At 42.2% G+C, this 19,191-nt stretch overlaps 2 protein-coding genes across 2 annotated transcripts in view; one reads left to right on the top strand and one right to left on the bottom strand.

The window, feature by feature from the left end:
* Positions 1 to 1,960: 1,960 nt before the first annotated feature.
* nufip2 (nuclear FMR1 interacting protein 2) lies at positions 1,961 to 8,685 on the bottom strand. Its single transcript, XM_041877977.2, has 4 exons — positions 8,418 to 8,685; positions 5,317 to 7,017; positions 5,146 to 5,178; positions 1,961 to 5,018 (listed from the first exon to the last, which is right to left on the bottom strand). Exons 1-4 carry the CDS (start codon positions 8,551 to 8,553, stop codon positions 4,954 to 4,956), a joined length of 1,935 nt encoding a protein of 644 aa, XP_041733911.1. The 5' UTR covers positions 8,554 to 8,685; the 3' UTR covers positions 1,961 to 4,953.
* A 7,522-nt stretch (positions 8,686 to 16,207) lies between these two features.
* Positions 16,208 to 19,191, top strand: part of LOC121567738 (serine/threonine-protein kinase NLK) — a 95,213-nt gene continuing 92,229 nt past the window's right edge. The window contains exon 1 of the mRNA XM_041877978.2: positions 16,208 to 18,008. Within this exon, the coding sequence (XP_041733912.1) occupies positions 17,548 to 18,008 (461 nt within the window). The 5' untranslated portion in view covers positions 16,208 to 17,547. The remainder of the gene's footprint in view (positions 18,009 to 19,191) is intronic.

Here is a 19,191-nt window from a genome sequence, read left to right on the forward strand (position 1 = left end):
CCCAACACTGCAGACACAGGTCTCATCCTGTCCAGGTACTTGACCATCATTGGACACCGTGATAAAGCACTACAGCTCCCTGACAACCCAGAGAGGGTTTATGGATGTGTCCTAGGTTCTGAGGGTAATAACTCAGGAACACACAGCTGGGATGTAGATAATTTTTGATGGTTACTATTGGGCTGTAGGTGTGGCCACAAAGGATGCCAAAAGATCTGGTTGGTCTAGATCTAGCGGTATGCCATACTACCTGGGGTATTTGGACTACCTGTGTTAGTCACTTCCTAGAATTTTCCCCAAAGTATGATGTCCATCATCTTGAAGTGAATCACTTTCCCCGAATGATGAGAGTGCATCTGGACTAGGACAAGGGAAAGCTGACACAAATACACACAATCACACACTTTCACAAAGACAGTCTTCCCTATATTTTGTCATGATAAAACTTTGAGGATCTTACCAGTTAAGATCACTGTGACAGTGGGACAACCAGTGGCGACCCGTCATATGAAGAGAAATTATGGATAAAACGTATCGGTGCTCATCGGCCATTGGACATAAACATTACACAACAAGCCATATCAGCTACGTTTTTAAAAAAGGCAGTAAATGAGGCTGAATGAACTGTTTCGCTGCCAGACATGGCTCTGCTGATTGCCAAGAAAGCTCTGCTGTTAGGACATCTTTATGTAGGCCCTAACAGTTTGTGGGCACCGTTTGTCACCGTTATAGTGCAATTAATGTATTGTTTAGTGGCTGTGATGGAATGCATAAAACAAAACAAATGTTGAGTTTGCACCACTAAGATTTACATGCTAAAATCGCCACTGGTCAACATTATACTTTCAAAATCTTAGACAAGCAGTCATCATCATGAATCACGTCAACAATGTACTGGCAAATCCTTTTCAATCCTTGTCATATGAAGAGAAATTATAGATAAAATGTATCGGTGCTCATCGGCCATTGGAACATTACACAACAAGTTGTAAATCGCAAATTCAACAATTTAACATTTGCATAATTTAGCAGACGCTCTTATCCAGCAATGAGTGGTTTGGAAGGAATCAGTGGCTAACTGCAAGCAATCACTATTTTCCCTTCCCCTGCTATTCGGTGGAGAGGGTGTGTGGTCCAAGTCTGGGTTTAAGGGTCTCTTTTCCAAGCTTAAAAGGATAAACAGTCACACGCAACATCATGGGCCAGAAAAGGTTGAATACATTGGCCATGCTGTCAATCCAGCATGACTTCTGCCGCGTTCAAAACAACTGGAAACTCGGAACTGGGAAATCTCAGACTTCAGTGAGTTCAAGACAACTGTGAACTCAGAAAAAGACAAGCGGCCCTAACAGTTTGTGGGCACCGTTTGTCACCGTTATTGTGCAATTAATGTACTGTTTAGTGTTGTGTTGTGTAGTGGCTTTGCTTGCATGCATAACATTTTTGGGGGGGGAGTTTGCCTCACCAAAATGTACATGCTAAAATCGCCACTGGGGACAACACAGTTAAACACAGCACAAATTGATGTATTACTTTCACTGCCACCACTGTTTCCTAGCACTCTACTCATAGTCCTTCTGTTCTGAGTTATTCATTCACTGTGAGTGTTGAAGAGGTGGGCTTTGGTCTTGTGTCCACAATCTTAGAGAGAGACACTCAGCTTTATAACAATTATTCAATGGATTCTGACCCTGGTCTTATCAACAGGTGAAGCGATCAAATTGTTCATGTATCACATCTCACTATTTTCTGTAGCCTAATGTTTGACTACTAGATCGATTTATTTTATTTCTTTATTTTCTGTTATTGATTGATCCAGTAAAAAAAGCATTTTGATTGCTGTGGATATTTTTCTATTGTCATATATATAATGCTGTGTTTTTGTCTGGTCATTGTCACAGCTCTGATGTTGATCTGATATTTCACTTCCTTACCAAAATAATGTCTGACTGCATACAAATAATTTCAACAAGGTTTTATTAATACAATGTCAAACAAATTATTTCCCTTATTTTCATCTCCTGTTAAGTTTCACAATTTCCAGCATGTTAGTCTCTATACATGACATCTAACAGGACACACCAACAGCAAGAGAAAACAGAAGAAAAAAAATAAAGCATCAAATTATGTTAAAGTAACTGGTTAAAGAGGTAGTACCTCATCTCTATATTCCGTCAACATACTGCACACATCTCTATTTTCAGACATGTCTGTCCTCTTCCTGCTCACTGATACTCACTCTATTGGTAAAGGGGAGTGTTGAGCTATGATTCAAACACACATACCACTTCCTTGTCTAGCCACTGTAGGTGTGCGTTCACAACATGTGTAGAATCTGCACACATCTCTATTTTGTAGAATCTGTTAGGTCCACTAGTATTACTCTATACAGTTCTGGCTTTGTGTGTCTCTTGATCCATTCAAACCTCAGATCTTGAGAAGAGGAGGAAAAACCGCTAATATATGAAAATGAATGATTCAAACTGATTTAATTTAAGGGGCAGTTATTGTAAATAAATATTTAATTGAGTGTGCAGCCGTAAGTTATTTAAATAACACAGATAAGAATACAGGAACTTTCAGCTAATTAGCTGTCATTTTTAATAGATTTTTAAACTGCGACAAATTTTGTTAAAATTCTTACCATAACTACAGCAGGAAAAGAAAAGTGAGCAACAAACGAACATAACTTAATACAAGACAGCATGAACAGTCAAGACATGGCACAACTTGCGGGGGGACGGACGGACGACATACTTGACTAAGTAGATGCAATTCCGATGTTCTTGTTATAAAAAGCACCCTGTATTTTGTGTTGACCCTTGACCATGTTTGTGAAGATAAACATCATGCACACACACACACACACACACACAGGCTATTTGCCTGTCATAACAGAAGACAGCAGTCCTTGAACTGGGTTTTTCAGCATGTTCTATTACACCGGTCGCTGATGCCTACACTGTGGTATCATTTTAGTTCCCAATTCAACTGTCAGAGATATGATTGTTTTCCAATATTTTAATAGCGATTTAGAGGGACACAAACTAAAAGGAATTAAGGTGCCATAAATGTGCCATTATCAGTCAAATACAAAGACTTTCATATTTTCACATTAACCCTGACAATTAAAACACTGATGACTACCTAAAGCATGACCCAAAGTCGGAGAAACCAACAAAAAAGTTTGCAAAAACTGATCGCAGCCTGACAATCCCCAGATGAAATTAATTTGAACAAGAGTTTAAGTAAATAAGGGCTAAACCAAAATAATACCCTATTATAGACAAACAGAATGTTCAAAAGATGTCCCCTGGCTTAGTTTGGCCCCATTAATGATCAACATTGCCAAACAACCAATAACTGTATTAGGTCATAAACAGACTATCCTATTTAAAAGGTGCTGTGATTGTTAGGAGCCAAAGAGTTAGCTGGGATAAATATTAGACATTTAATTTAGTTAATTACTAAAATGTTATGCCATACACAAAAATATGTATGCACGCATGACTGTAAGTCGCTTTGGATAAAAGCGTCTGCTAAATGGCATATTATTATTATTATTATGCTTTAATTATATAGATAATCTACATTTAAAGTGCTGATCAGTCATCATAATGTAGGCTGATTAAATTCACGTATGGGGACTTGGGAGAGAGACAAATCCTCAACTAAACAGAAATGAGCAGCCTAACCTGGTCAAATAAGCCAAAAATTCCTTTCCCTATGAATTTAACAATTCTCCTATGGAGGTGAAACACAGACTTGAGACATCGGTCCTAAATTTCAGCTAAATCCTGCATTGATGTCAATAGGAGACTTGTAACATGAACATTTGCATATTTCTGGTTAAAATACTGCCCTGTGTGAATCTCTCATTCTAAAGCATTCCTACAGTACAAAAGTGGACATTGCCTAAGCGTCTATTCTGTGCAAAAACCAATGAGACAAAAAAAAAAAAAAAAGTGGCCAGAACTCCAAAACCTAAATCTTAAAAGAAAATGTACGCAAGTATAGCCTCTGCGCAGTGTTGGTAACCACCACACATCCTGAGGAAAAACATCCCAAAAAAGAGTCAGGTATTAACAGAGCCCTAAGACTTGAGACCGTACTTTGAAATTCAACAGACTAGGCCTCGACGGGAGAGGGATGCATGTTCTCATGATTTGAACCTTGAACACAAATAAGAAGTTCCATCCGTCCACCCAATGACCTGGGATTTCTAATTAGTGTAATTCAGTTAACATGGAAAAATAACATGTGAACCAACCCCTCCGTAATCCCAAATTAAAACATTTGTTTTGCAGGGGCTTACAAAAGCCTCCCCATGATATTTGGTTTACTTTAATCTAGAATTCGAGCAGAAAACCCCAACTAGTTTTTCTTGCCGCCACACTGTTTTCACATCTACAAGGCAACCATTCTAAAACGTTAAAGTATTTCCCATTTGTTTCGGTCTGAATTCATAATTACGCATCTGTGATACCTTACAGTTCAAATGTGAACATTTTGAATTCCTAAAGAAATCAAATGTTTCCTCTTCCATGACAGGCTGAGAGAGGAGAGGCCATCTCTCTCCAGTATCCTGTGATTCCAAAGATGGGGCCAAGGTGGTGACTGACTGAGCATCCCACATGATGTCCTCAACAAGCCTGTCTCTGAACATGGAAATTGAGGGAGAAATGTAAGAGTCACTCTTGTGGACACGTTTCATGTCAAAAAGCTTGTTTCCCCACTGTTCAACCATCCTGTAATCTCCCGAATGACAGCATCCCTGTAAGAGGCTCAGTGTAGTCTCTGTCTGTGGTGCTGCTGTACTGTGTCCCCTCTACGGCACAAACTGCTCACATCAAAGGAGTCCTGTAACGTGAGTCTCAAAAAGGAGAGGGAGCAGTTCTAAGTGACCTCCAGGGCACCGTTTCATGAGGCGGCAGCCAGGAGAGGGCGTAGCGCTCAGTCATGACTTAACTGAACAGGCCCATCCTTGGACTGGTCATAGAACACAACTCCTTTTGAATCTAGAGGGAGAGAAGTAGGAGACATCAGATTTGCTTAGCTCAGACATACTATACCAATATAAAAGACGAGGCTTTTCAGGTTTTTGACGATCTCTCCACAATCATACGGCAGGAATTACAAGCTTACCTTGTTTTTGTAAATTCTGAATATATTCAATTTCTGTAAAAATATAAAAACAATGTGTTTAGTACAGTGTGAGATATTCATAATACATTAGTATTACATGCACCATTCTCTTTCTGTAGCAGGTCAATTATTTAACTTTGTGAATGAACATCGGATGCAACAGCTACCTACCTTTAGTGTGATAAATAACAGCAGCTTTTAGATCGAACGCCCCCCAACAAGATCCTGGGTCGCAACCCTTGGGGTGGCTGGGCTCCTTGGCCAAAGCAGACACAGGATGAGCAGGAGAGGCAAGAGGCAGCTCAGCACCAGGGTCCTTAGAAGAGGAGGACACTATGGCACCTCTACTCCCAGCCTCACCCCTCAGAGTGTCTGGGCCAGGGGCTTGGCCTCCCAGCCCAGCATCAGGGCCAGGAGCCAAGGGAGGGCCTGATTTCCCAACACTGCTAGGGGCTTGAGAGATAGTCTGTTTGTCCTGCTCGTAAGCCTTAGGGAAGAGGGGCTTGGCGGGTCTCAGAGTGGAGGTAGCAGAGACTTGCAGAGGCAAAGCTGCAGGGCCGCCTCCCTGAAAGGTGATCTCCACGATCTGGCCTTTCCGGGCTGGCTGTCCCACTACTGCCGGCCCCACCCCAGGCCCTGCACTGGGCTCATTGATGAACGACAGCCCCCACTGGTTCTGGAAAATGTCCACCAGAGCTTTGGGATTTGTCTTAGCGGCAGGTGAGTCCACTTGGCGGGCGCTGGGGAGGGCGGGTTGCATATTTGAAGTGGCCAGGGGATAAACAAGGAGACTGGCCTTTCTCAGTTCTCTGGTAGTCATGGAGGGGGCGCCTGACATATCAGTGCCGTTGCTGGACAAGGATGCTTCGTTCTCCCACTTGCGGGGAGGGGAGACAGGCATTGGGGCAGTGCAAACAGTAGTGGTAAAAAGGGGCGCAGGGAGGGGGCAGCTATTCCCCTCTCCAGATAGGGGTCCATTGGTGAAGCTAGGGGAGGTGATGGTTTTGACAGCAGACATGGGGACTTGGGAGAGTCTGGTGGGCACCTGGGATTGGGGAAATGAGGTGTCACCTGCAGCTTGGGCTGCTGCTTTGTTTAGATTCTCTTTCACTTTACTTGCATAACTGATCTTGGGCACTGTCTTAGCACTACTATTGTCCACAGGAAAGACAGGGGGTGGTTTAAAGAGGGTCCATGAGTCCTCTTTTGTGGAGGTAAGCTTGGCTTTGCCCGGTCTGTCTTCCAGCTTTTTAACAGAGCCTGCTGCAGCCTTGCCCTCAGAGTTCTTACACTGTAGTTCACCAACCTGATCCACAGGGGCCTGTACCACAGGTGGGACACCTGTGATGGAGGTGGGAGACTGAGATTCTGCTGCGGTTTCAGCAGCCTCTGGAGTGTGAGGCTCCATCTCATGTTTGTTAGGGACCATAGCTGCTTGTAGCACAGCCTTCTCCTGCCCAGCAGTCACACTCTCCTCAGCCATTGCACTCCGCTGAGCCCAGCGTTTTTTGGGAGTGATGTATCCATTCTCAGAACCACTGCCACCACTGTCTGGTCCAGGCTTGCTGGGGTAACCATTAGCATAAAGGCCAGGGTTGAGGAGCACAACGCCATTTGGTAAAGCAATGGACTCACTCTTGCTATCACGTGTTTTCAACTCTGAAGGCGTGTCATTTTTGCAGTTCATACTGTTCTTAAAATGGCTATTGCTACTGCCTTTTCTGTGAGTGGCGAGGAGCTTCCCAGGAGGTTTTGGTTTCAAGTTAGAAGTTTTAAGTTGTCTGCTGCTCGAGTAATGAAGGGCATCCACAGGAACAGGGGCAGAAGGGTTGTCCTCTCTCTCCACTGGGGTTCCATTTATTTTTCCATTACCTGATGACATGACAAGAAAACACACAACTACAATCAAATACACTATACTTGCAACAGGCCTAGATTTGTTAAACAATCTTCACCCAACTGAATACACGCCTGGTTTTTCTATGTCCATAACGATACAGGCTATCCAATGAAGTCGTATGGCTAAACTCTGATGCGCCTGCCATTTTCCTGCAGACAATGCAAAATCTGATATTGAAAGTGTTAATTCATGTATTGTTTAAATTTATTTTCAATATTAAATGTGCATACATTCGAAAGAGACAGTCAGGCCCTCATGACTAGATACATGTCATTGCCAATGCTAGCCAGCAGATCTGACCCACTTGCTTACAGCTGTACTAGGGTCAGACAGCATTCCTGTGTATATTAAGACACCAAGGAGTCAGCACAAGATATGGCTCAGAAAACTTACCTCAATTCAGGGATGAAAAATGCGTTGTACTCTGAATTGTCCCATTATCCCAACTGTTACACTGAGAAGATTTAATGACTGCTAATCTTCTCGGTGTAACAGTTGGGATAATGGGACAATTCGGAGTACAATGCATTTTTCATCCATGAATTGCAGTACGTTTTCTGAGCCATATCTCCTTGGTGTCTTAATATACAAAGGAATGCTTTCTGATCCTAGTACAGCTGTCAGCAAGTGGGTCGGATCTGCTGGCTATGCCAATACCAGAGTAGACTCAAGTGACAAGAGCAACAGGCCCAAAAATAAGGATAACTAAACGCTAAACTTGAAAAACAGCTATTCAAACACGTTTACCATTGATATCAACACACAGACCATAACTATTACAATTACAGAAATAAACAAATTCTGGAGGACCAGTATTTTTTTTTTTAACTGTGTACCATAGCTTGTTAATAGCTGACTAGCAAACGTTTAGCGGAATATTCCAGATAAGCCGGTTCGTGTAGAGATTGCGGATGTAGCTAACGTTCGCTAAGGATAACGTTAGCAAAAGTGCCACTCAGCTGACTAACGTTAGTTTCACGTAATTACATCGGCCTTGTTGGCTGGCACATTTCTTAAAGAATTTGTCTGGGACTGCTGCTAACGGACTAGCTAGTTAACTAGCTAGATGGTTATTAGCCAGTGCACAAGGTCAATGTCCAGCGAATAATGTCGTTAGCTAGCTAGCCAACGTTCACTAACTTAGCTAACCGTACCAATCTTTAGCTAGCTAACTAAACACGAACAAGACACTCCTTAACAACGCCGTTCTCTAGAAGTCCCCTAATTAGACAACGAGCTAGCTCATTTTTGATATAATAGCTAGCTGTGTAGTTAGCTAGCTAGTCACCTAGCTAGCAGCAAGCTGGCTAGTGTCATTAGCGGTGACTGCTCAAAAGTTTGTTGCTAGTAGACTATGGAGTGACGTTCGGACCCGTTTTCTCCGTCTGCGCTTCCTCGTACTGGTGGTGTTGATCATCTTCTACCCATGCGTTCGGTGGACCAGGGCGACTCTCGTCTACATGCTTCAAACATCCATCAGACACCCATCCATCGGTCCGGTCATCCATTGAAGTGTAATGCAAATCCACGAAGGCAGCCTCCCCTAGTAAGCTAACTAGCTAGCCAGTAGCATAGCGGAAACATTCGGTCTGCCCTATCAACGCCCATGACTTCATTTCGTGGATGCCGTTGGGCGTGTTCGAGCGGATCATTTTGATCAAGTCGGTGACGGTGCACCATCGTCGGTCACCGCCTTTCAGTGTGTTGCATTATGGGGTTTAACAATTGTCCGACTTGCGCCTACATGTTTTTACAAAAATCATGTGATCAAATGTCATGAAGTTTTGACTGCAAGTTTCTCTTTCCCAACTTCATCCTACAGCCATAGCCTGCATTGTGGGAGGCTCTATTGCCATCCAATCATTAGGATGTTTTTGTTTGACCCACGCGAACGTGACCAAAGACATGACTGAAACAGGAACAAACATTGCTGCGATTCATGGATACAGTGGAAACATACAAATGCATGTGATACTTCATGCGCTCTCTCACTGATTGATTGTACAATGTACACAATTATGATTTCAGTTTGTGACTGTGTGCTATGGGGGTTGGAACCATGTTTATTTCAACATGATAAAGAACAACTTTTATAAACAATGGCAAAACTGCCATGTTTGATCTCAACCTTGCTGTTGGGAAACCACGTGTCCGACTTTCGGCTGTCCTAGATGCACCTCCTCCAATTTCACTCGACTTTCCTCTACAGTCAGTTGCTTTGCCACATTAGCTGCCCAAGTGAGTTTGCAAGTTGTGGTTTGGAGCTATGAAGAAATCAAATTAGCTATGAAAAAACAATCATTATTCACATAACATTACTGGCAGTGCCTGCCCCAATGTGTAGCAACTCAATATTAGGAAGGTGTTCCTAATGTTTGGTGTACTCAGTGTATACAGTGCATTGGGAAAGTATTCAGACCCCTTCACTTTTTCCACATGTTGTTACCTTTCAGCCTTATTCTAAAATGGATTAAATAAAATAAAAATCTCATCAATCTACACACAATACCCCATTATGACATAGCGAAAACAGGTTTTTAGAAACTTTTGCAAATGTATTACAAATGAAAAACAGATACCTTCTTTACACAGGTATTCAGACACTTTGCTATGAGACTCGAAATTGAGCTCAGGTGCATTCTGTTTCCATTGATCATTCTTGAGATGTTTCTACAACTTGATTGGAGTCCACCTGTGGTAAATTCAATTGATTGTTCAGGATTTGGAAAGGCACACACCTGTCTGTATAAGGTCCCACAGTTGACAGTGCATGTCAGAGCAAAAACCAAGCCATGAGGTCGAAGGAATTGTCTGTAGAGCGCAGAGACAGGATTGTGTCGAGGCACAGATCTGGGGAAGGGTACCAAAACATTTCTGCAGCATTGAAGGTCCCCAAGATCATTCTTAAATGGAAGAAGTTTGGAACCACCAAGACTCTTCCTAGAGCTGTCCGCCCGGCCAAACTGAGCAATCGGGGGAGAAGGGCCTTGGTCTGGGTGGTGACCAAGAACCCGATGGTCACCCTGACAGAGCTCCAGAGTTCCTCTGTGGAGATGGGAGAACCTTACAGAAGCACAAACAACTCTGCAGCACTCCACCAATCAGGCCTTTATGGTAGAGTGGCCAGACGGAAGCCACTCCTCAGTAAAAGGCACATGACAGCCCGCTTGGAGTTTGCCAAAAGGCACCTAAAGGACTCTCAGACCATGAGAAGCAAGATTCTCTGGTCTGATGAAACCAAGATTGAACTCTTTGGCCTGAATGCCAATGCCTCAGTATTGCGAAGAGTGGAGGAGAGCAAATGTGGTAAGTGGATTGTCTGGATATTACGTACCCCAAATAATGTAATAAACCTAACCTATCAGTAGGTGGGGGAAAAGACACTGAAACAACACAATAGTGTAAAGCTGCCGCCATCTTTCAAAAACAGGGAGTTATAGCAAAGATTTTGTATAACTAAACCAAGATAGACCACAGCCTGTCATTTTAAATGGGAATAAAAGAGTCATAGTGGGCAGAACTAGCAAGGAGGTGGGCAGAGGCAAGCATGAGCTAGCGAGATCCTATTGGCACATTCTATAATAATAATAATAATAATATGCCATTTAGCAGACGCTTTTATCCAAAGCGACTTACAGTCATGCGTGCATACATTTTTTTTGTGTATGGGTGGTCCCGGGGATCGAACCCACTACCTTGGCGTTACAAGCGCCGTGCTCTACCAGCTGAGCTACAGAGGACCACATTCTAGCCTGCATTTGCATATTTCCATTAGGGAACGCCTACTCTGAAGTGCGCATGTGCAATAACTCAATTCACCTTTGCACTCCTTCTAAACAAAGCAAAGGGTAAAGTCTACAAAACTTAGTCCGCTCTGTTCATAACAAATTGTAGTTTTGGGAACAGAAAACTGTATTGAGATAAAATGCTTAATTGATGAGAAAATTAGCTGAATGTCGGCCAAAACCCATCTAGTTCCATCTTCTTCCACTGCCGGCCACTGGGCTTCTTCTCACTACCATAATTGGTAGTGAGTGGAAACGCCAAGCGAATGCTTCACATTTATACATCCGGTGAAATATCTATCTCATTGTTCTATCTGTGGTTATAGGGTGACAAAGTGGGAGATGAACCTATACACTACCCATAGCGCAACATGATTTATCGGGATTTAAAAATGGAGACTGAGTCTGAAACTGGGGCATGGACTGGCAAGCTGTTCCATGATGAAGGGGCTCTTCACAGGAAAATACCCTGCCCCCAGCTGTGCTTTTAGATATTCTCGGGATGACTTAGGTCAAAGTCTGTTGATTAAAGCGTGCATGTTGGTTTATATTGTGTGAGCATGTCCTTGAGTAAGTGGGAACATACAAACGTAGGCTATGCAGCTTGCAAATCCCACTTTTATGAGAATTAGTATTGGCATGACTGTCCTGTGTGAGGATCCAAGGGCTCAGATCAGCCTGGCAATGGCTGACAATAACCAGACCCTCTCTCATCCACAGAATAGGGGAGGGGGGCACAGGGCCAGTTTGACACCTCACACCCGGTCGTAAATTTTAAGCAGGAGATGACCCTCTCCTGACCCTCCAGTATTGGCTAAAGGAATGTCCTTTCTCCAGAGACTTTTGCTGCCCAAAACTCTAACGTCCAAAAAGTGAATACTGGAACAATATTTATAAGATTAGAATGTGGGGAATGTTCAGTGGGGATCTAAAGAATAATCATGTCATATTGTTTATTATTTTGTGATGTCATTAAAAATGGTATCAAGAAAATACTGTAACTTGGAAAGTATATCCCCTTTATCTGTCAAGTTTTCATTCAATACGTTGTGCATATAATATGAAAACGTTGAACCTCAACACGAGGTGAAGAAGATCCTCCCAGACTTGACCCGAACATCGCCAGGCTGCAGCTGTGCATGTAAAATGGTTCAAACTCTGACTAACCACACGAGCTGGAGAGGAGAACTCCCCTCTCAGACGATCACTGGTACAGCTAAGTAGCTGTTCTAAAGAAACACTCCACTGCAAACCAGGACAACTAAGAAGAAGGACATTGTGACCTCTTGTGGACAATCTGAGCCTTACAAGTGAGCTGAGTGAAGACCCAGCGAAAAAAAAACTTTCCCAGAGGGCTTGGGTTCGACAGAGATAGACGACGAACAAAGGCATCCACACGTAAATACATTCAAGGGCGGTGGTTTGTGTGCAAAGTATTATGATTACTAGTAGTTTCCAAATGTATCAACGATAAGTCTCTCTCTCTCTACACCTCTCTCTCTCTCTCTCTCCCTCTTTTGGTAAACAAGCAGTCATGTTGTTGTTAGTCCGCAAGGGACTTTTTTTTATCATGTATTAAGTGTGTATGTTAATTCTGTGTTATTATTTGGTTATCTAGTAAATAAATGATTAAACCGTATTGAATCATAAGTAAAGCTGGGGTTTTTGCGGATCCAAGAGGGTTACGACCATTCAGAATGATATGATAAGAGGTTATGAATTAATACGTTGACTGTTTTATGGATGTGATAGGTAAAGACCTTTTTAGAGTTTAATTTGGGAGATGGTAACTCTTTAAACAACTTATTTTGTGGGGCTCGAAATCCTAATGAGTTAATTGTTACATTACTAATTTAATCGGGTAACAATTAAACATAGTTAGTTGATTTGATAAATAAGTCATCAGATTAATGAAAGTCACGTCACGACAGTATAAATCATGTTTTTTAAAGACTAATGTTTTAGAATGCGCTCAATGTTGTTACATTAGTAATTAAATCCACAAATAAAATATTTTGCCTAAGTCTGGGACAATGAACTGATGTGTGTGTGCTTTGGAGAACATGTTGATCTCAATATAAAATAATGTCTGCAGGTGATTTGTTAGTCAAATGAGTTTGTTGATATTATGCAAAACCATTCACGCCCATTATCTGCATTTTATATGTAAATCCTTTCAAGTTTAATTTAGCAAGAAATTCCATCCTTCTTCTTTTCACAGGTGTCTGTTTTAATAACTTTGAATTCACCCGCACCTTTTTAAATGCATACAAAATGTGAATTCTCTCTGAATTCAACACTCACACAAATTATTGTTAAGACTGCCCCTTTAAAGGTCCTTAACTGATGATACTCTTCATATTGTAAATGCTAATAGTGACTTTATGCACATTGCACAAATGATGGATGTTTTTGTTCCCATTTATCTAGGAAGCTCAAGCTATCGATAGCCAATGGTCTACCATAGCCTCACAATTTTTGCATCTCAAAAGAATAGCATGCCATCCTACTATAAAACATTCAGTGGCCGATGCGTCTGCTCATGCTACTACTCCACCCATCAGGAGAGAGAGCTCTGAAATGCATTAGTGGTGAATGGATCAATGTCCCAGACTCCCAGAGCTTGCGGCCGAGATATCCTTCTCTTCTGAGAACATTTAAATGATGAAGAGTGGAGCAGTACAGATATAGACTGGAGTCAGACGTCAGCAAAGCTTGTCCACATACAGATATGGAGTCACACCTCAGAAAAGTTAGTCCACATACAGATATGGAGATACCTCAGCAAATCTCATCCACATACAGATATGGAGTCACACCTCAGCAAATATTTTCCACATACAGCCTGCTCTTAATGAGCATCCACAATTTCCCCACTTTCCATAAAAATGCACTTTCAGTGTGGCCCTTTGAATGACTCGTCTAATAAATGAAATGGGCGACAGGGGAGCTTCTGATTTTCCAATGTGATAGAAATTGTCATCATTTGGCCAGGTTATATATCTAATTTCCTCTCCTGAGAAGTTTCTTAAAAAAGCAAGCTCCTAAAAACAGACTTGGACGGAAATGTCCTGCTGCTTTAAATAGACCTGTCTTCCACAGAGATAGACAGAGAGAAGACAGGGGAACAGTGAAACTCTCCCATTGTACCCCATTAACTCTGAAGGTAATGTTGGTTTTAGTCTTCATAGCAATGCACATTTTTACTTTGTAATATATTTGATTTTATAATGTTATCTTGTTTATTGATATGCAGGTGTGGGGTCGGCAGGTAGCCTAGTGGATAATAAGAGCGTTGGCCCAGTAACCGAAAGGTCGATGGTTTGAATCCCCTGGCCGACTAGGTGAAAAATCTGTCTGTGCCCTAGAGCAAGGCACTTAACCCTCATTGCTCCTGTAAGTTGCTCTGGATAAGAGTGTCTGTTAAATGACATAAATGTTAAATGTAAAGGGTTCTTCATTTGACCAGTTTCGTTGCAGGAAACGGTAGTAGGATATTTAGTCTATCTGGTGCTTTAGCATTTGAGCGAGCAAGTGAGAGAATTTATGTAAATCACGAGGCTCATTTGAATTTCGGCACAGGAACATTCTCAGCAACAACAGAGTGATCAAATTAAGATACGGCATCTGTACAGTGCCTTTTTTAGAAAGTACAGTATATCACCACTTTTCACAATTGTAACATTTTGGCAGAGCTGTGTGTGGTAAGTCTAAATGAGAGCAGCATTACCTGATGCCCCAAGACAGCACTAATATAACTGAAAGTTTATTTATTGGACTGGTCAACAATGAGGCATATTTGTCTCCTTTCGCCATCCTCTCCAATATTTCATTTTTATCATGATCTGTTTTCTGCTCCAATTAAAAGCTATGGTAGCCTCCACTCTCCCAGGCACATTCCCCCCAGTATTCCTGTGCTGTGACCCCCACCCCCTCCTCTCCTATGCCTCCAGCAGCACTGTATGTCCATGTTGCAAACTAATTGTGTGGTTGCTCCCCATTAGAGTCCTCATAGCTGCGTCACTCAGCTCTGCTGTAGAGGACAGAGGACATCCCCGCAGTAAAAAATATAGTTGGAGACAGATTTTCAATAATTATGTAATACTTTTCTTTAGAAAATCAAAGAATTCTATATCTTAATTGGGCCCAGCCAGACATAGAGGCCCTGTATTGAGGTGGGAGATACTGAACGACTGGGCTTAATTAGCAATAGGCCGATTGACACTGTAGCCACGTAAACAAACCTAAATATTGAGTTGCTAACTATCCAGGTTGTTACCTTCTCCATTTTTAGATTATTTTCCTGGTGTCCATAAAATGAGGTTAATGAATAATCTGGGTGGAACATCCTTGTAGGGTATCTTTCTGTCAGAGGGATTATCCAGTCTTGAGAGGGAGCCTATAGTAAGCCTACACCCCAGACACAGAGAGAGACTATAGTAAGCCTTCTCATTTTACATTTTAGTCATTTAGCAGACGCTCTTATCCAGAGCGATTTACAGTTAGTGAGTGCATACATTTTTGAGAGAGAGAGAGAGAGAGAGAGAGAGAGAGAGAGAGACTATAGTAAGACTACTCCCCAGACACAGAGTTCTAGTGAATATAGAGCATGTCTCAGTCATCCATAGGAATACATTTTATAGGATGGCGTTCTTCTTTCAAACGTGAAATGCATGGGATGAATTAGTGGCAATATTTAATTAGATATGTTTGACATATTTACTTGGACTGCAGGTGTCTATGACTGCTCGCTTGTACCTGTCAGACTATGATGTTCAGAATCTCTCAAAGCAATGCACCTGGATTTTTCTGCAGGGATGTGATAGTTACACTTTATTTAGATTTTATTTGTTGTTATGCTATTGTCTTTTAGGAATGATTATGCTAGGACTAACACTTTGCATTAAGGTACCTTTTTTGAAGGGAGTGTAAAGGGATTTTCAGCCTATAAGATGTTTGTAGAAAGTTAATTATACGCCAAGTTAGTTTAAAAATCATTAATAGCCTAAACAGGCAGCCTATAACGCATTGGCTGAAGTTGTGTGACCGTCATTTTGATGCGTAATACTGTTACTAAGTGTCTATAATCACAACATGTAGGCTATGAAATAATGAATGATATTTTGGGGTGTATGCGTAGATAGCATTTAGGCTAGGCTACTGAATGCCCTTTTCATAACCCTTGCGATATATGAAGAGACGTAAGGAGTTATTGGTTATATCCCATGTCTATCACTGTGCGTAAAAGAGGACGTTCTTGTTGAGAGGATAATGATTGGGTCGCGCTCCTCGCGTAATCTCTATGAGCAACTGGAGCTCGTGTTCTCCATTCTGATTCAACTGTTCCATTCATATTTCACTGCGACCTACAAGTCTAGATCTCCACAATGGCGGTAGTTTCCAGTGTCACAGGCTTTGACTTTTGTGGTAATTTCTCGGTTGCTGTCTCGATCCAACTGATTGGCTAAACAACATAAAAAACGTCAGACTCGTCTTTTGATTGGAGCCACATCCTTCCATCACTGACTGGTCGGGCACTATGGCTGTGCTTGTTTCTTCCTAGGTCTGGGCAGCACCATCCGGCTGGAGGGAGTGAACATTGGCCGCTTGTTTTCTAAATACAAGGGACTTTTTGATATTTTTTGTTTTTATTCATATTTTCCTTTAACGGATTTATATGTGTGCTGCGTAAGGAACAAGCTGAACACACGGGATCCAATGGGGAAAATAAGTTGACTGCGCTGTCGGAAGAATTAGTTTTCCTCGTTCCAGGAAAAAAAGATAGCTCATTTTATCAACATGATTTGGATTTCTGGAGTCTGGGGTTACGGGAATTGTGACATCTGAGGGAGGACAACGGTCCGTAGCCTATTTCTACAAGACGTCGTAAACGGAAACATTGTATCTCACGTCTCTGTCGCGTTCTCGCTTTGCTTGAGTCTATTTGTTCTTGCAGTCTATTGCTACATAATATGGGAATTGTTGTTATATGCGGAACATTTGAAGTCTCCCATACTGTTCTTGCAACGCCGAATACAAGTGGCTATCAAGCTAGCAACTGTAGCTTGACCTAAAGCCGAATAACTTCTGCAAACTGCATGCAGCAAAGGCGGTGGGAACAACGGCGGTGGTGGACCAGACGATATGGCAAACTTGAGTACATTTGAAAGATGAATGCTGTGCTATTTCCCATGTGATACATATCGGTTTCCCTTTTCATATCAATTAGGGGAAATTGACCGAGTTTCTTCAGTGGAGAGGGGAACGCCACTTCCAACATGAGGGAGATCTAGGGCCGCGGATAATTTATTTATTGTGGGGGGTGCGGGTTATTTTCTGTCGCATTTTTATTTAACACTTTTAACAAGGTGCACTGCATTTACATATTAATTATTGTAACAGTTTAGTAGCCTATCTGCTATCAGTGCATGTGGAAATAAATTAAATTACAAGAAGTAGGTCAGATCCGTGTAATGAAGAGGCTGTTAGGGAGAGTGAGGTTGCTCTCAGAATTATAGCTGACATGTTTATGTAATACAAACCTTTTCAAGAGTTTTTGATTTTATGCATCGGGTCACTTCCAAATTATCAGTTAAACACCATCTGCCCAATCCCATAGCCTACCTTCACCTGGGATATTATTTTCGCGTAAAATAAACCGCACATTTTCACGGATATTTCCCTCCATTTCCTTTCTTTTTGATTGTTATTGAGTGAATGGCTCTGTGCGGAACAACGGCAGCCAATGCCGCAAAAATGATGGCTGCATACAACGGTGGCGCCTCGGCAGTTGCTGCCCATCACCCGCACCATCACCACCAACTACCGCATCTCCCACCTCCCCATCTCCACCACCATCACCACCCGGGCCAGCATCACTTGCAACACCCCGGATCTGCCGCCGCTGTCCACCCTGTACAACAACACGCTTCTACAGCAGCAGCTGCAGCCGCTGCCGCTGCCGCGGTAATGTTGAACCCGAGCCAGCAGCAACCATACTTTCCCTCGCCAGCTCCTGGACAAGCTCCCGGCCCGGCAGCGGCTGCCGCACCTGCCCAAGTTCAAGCTGCGGCTGTCAAAGCTCACCACCACCATCATCAACACTCACACCACTTACAGCCGCAGTTGGACATAGAGCCCGACAGACCTATCGGCTATGGAGCTTTTGGGGTGGTCTGGTAAGTGTTACAAATATGTTTACCTGCCTGCTGGATGAGTCGAAGAATGTGTGATGTCGTGGCTCTCTCTAAGCAGGCCGTGTGCATGTGACCTGACCTTTGTTTAGTAGGCTACAAAGTTAGGTATGAATCAATATGTAGGCCTATGTTGTGATTATGTCAGTAACAGTTACAGATATTCAACATTTTGGTTCCCCATGTGGTGGAAGCACAGGCCAAAAATCTTCAGAAGTGAGACTGAACTCACATCCCCTATCTCTGGCAATCCTCAAAACTGAGGCCTGTTTATGTACTGTGCAGGAGCTTATAAAGCCTATTTATTTTCTAAGGTTGAGGTGCGAAATGTGAGTGTGAAGGTGGCGGGTAAATGGCTTTTGATACACGGCTCTCTGCTCCAGGGACCTGTCCTTGTGATAACATCCCCAGACTTAACCGAAAAACTGTTTCTAAGACTTTGGAGTAGGCTTTCATCTGTTTCTGGGCTCTCTTCAAGGGGCCAGGGCTCTCAACCTGGCCATGTTCAAGTTCCTTAGTTTTGGAAATAGATTAGTTGGCCTATATTACCACATTGCACTCTAAACTTATTTGAAGTACAGAACACGTGGATTCTGGTGGGCCTTGAAGTTGCAACCAGTGCAAAACATCGTAATTACTACTACAGTATTACTGTAGCACTGTTATCACTCAGCAAATGTCCTGGTGTCTCCTGACATGTCAGTGGTCAGTCATCTCATGGACCACCTCAGTCAAACTACCTGCCTTTTTATTTTCTCCCCTCTAAAAACAATCCATACATTTCCCTAAGCTACCCCTTCTGTATTTGCACATCTCAATGGGCCATATAGGGTGATTCCATGCCAGTAGGAGCGTAAAATATTTTTGGTGTCTCAGATTGTTCTGGCAAATCTCACATATAAACTTTATTTGGAGGAAGGATGTTTTTACATTTGTATCATGATGAAAGTGGCCATTCTAGGCCCTTTTTCGACCTATACATGCCTCCTGTATGACCTTATGCTCTGTGAACCATACATTATACAGACAACATATTGGTGTCATTATACTCCTTATAGTGTGCTCTAACATATGGAGTATGTCTAGATTATGAAATACACATTTTCACATTAATTTATTAAACATTACAAATATTAATATGAATATCTCAAAACAACCATTTTGATTT

This window comes from Coregonus clupeaformis, chromosome 6, assembly GCF_020615455.1.
Source record: "Coregonus clupeaformis isolate EN_2021a chromosome 6, ASM2061545v1, whole genome shotgun sequence".
NCBI lineage: Eukaryota > Metazoa > Chordata > Actinopteri > Salmoniformes > Salmonidae > Coregonus > Coregonus clupeaformis.

Bases quoted from the DNA above. Each gene is read 5' to 3' on its own strand.
- nufip2 (XM_041877977.2), bottom strand. From the start codon at position 8,553: ATGGATGACCGGACCGATGGATGGGTGTCTGATGGATGTTTGAAGCAT. The intron at 7,018-8,417 runs GTCCGAACGTCA...TCATGTCATCAG, and splicing joins AGCGCAGACGGAGAAAACGG to GTAATGGAAAAATAAATGGA. The intron at 5,179-5,316 runs GTAGGTAGCTGT...ATATTTTTACAG, and splicing joins TGTTATTTATCACACTAAAG to AAATTGAATATATTCAGAAT.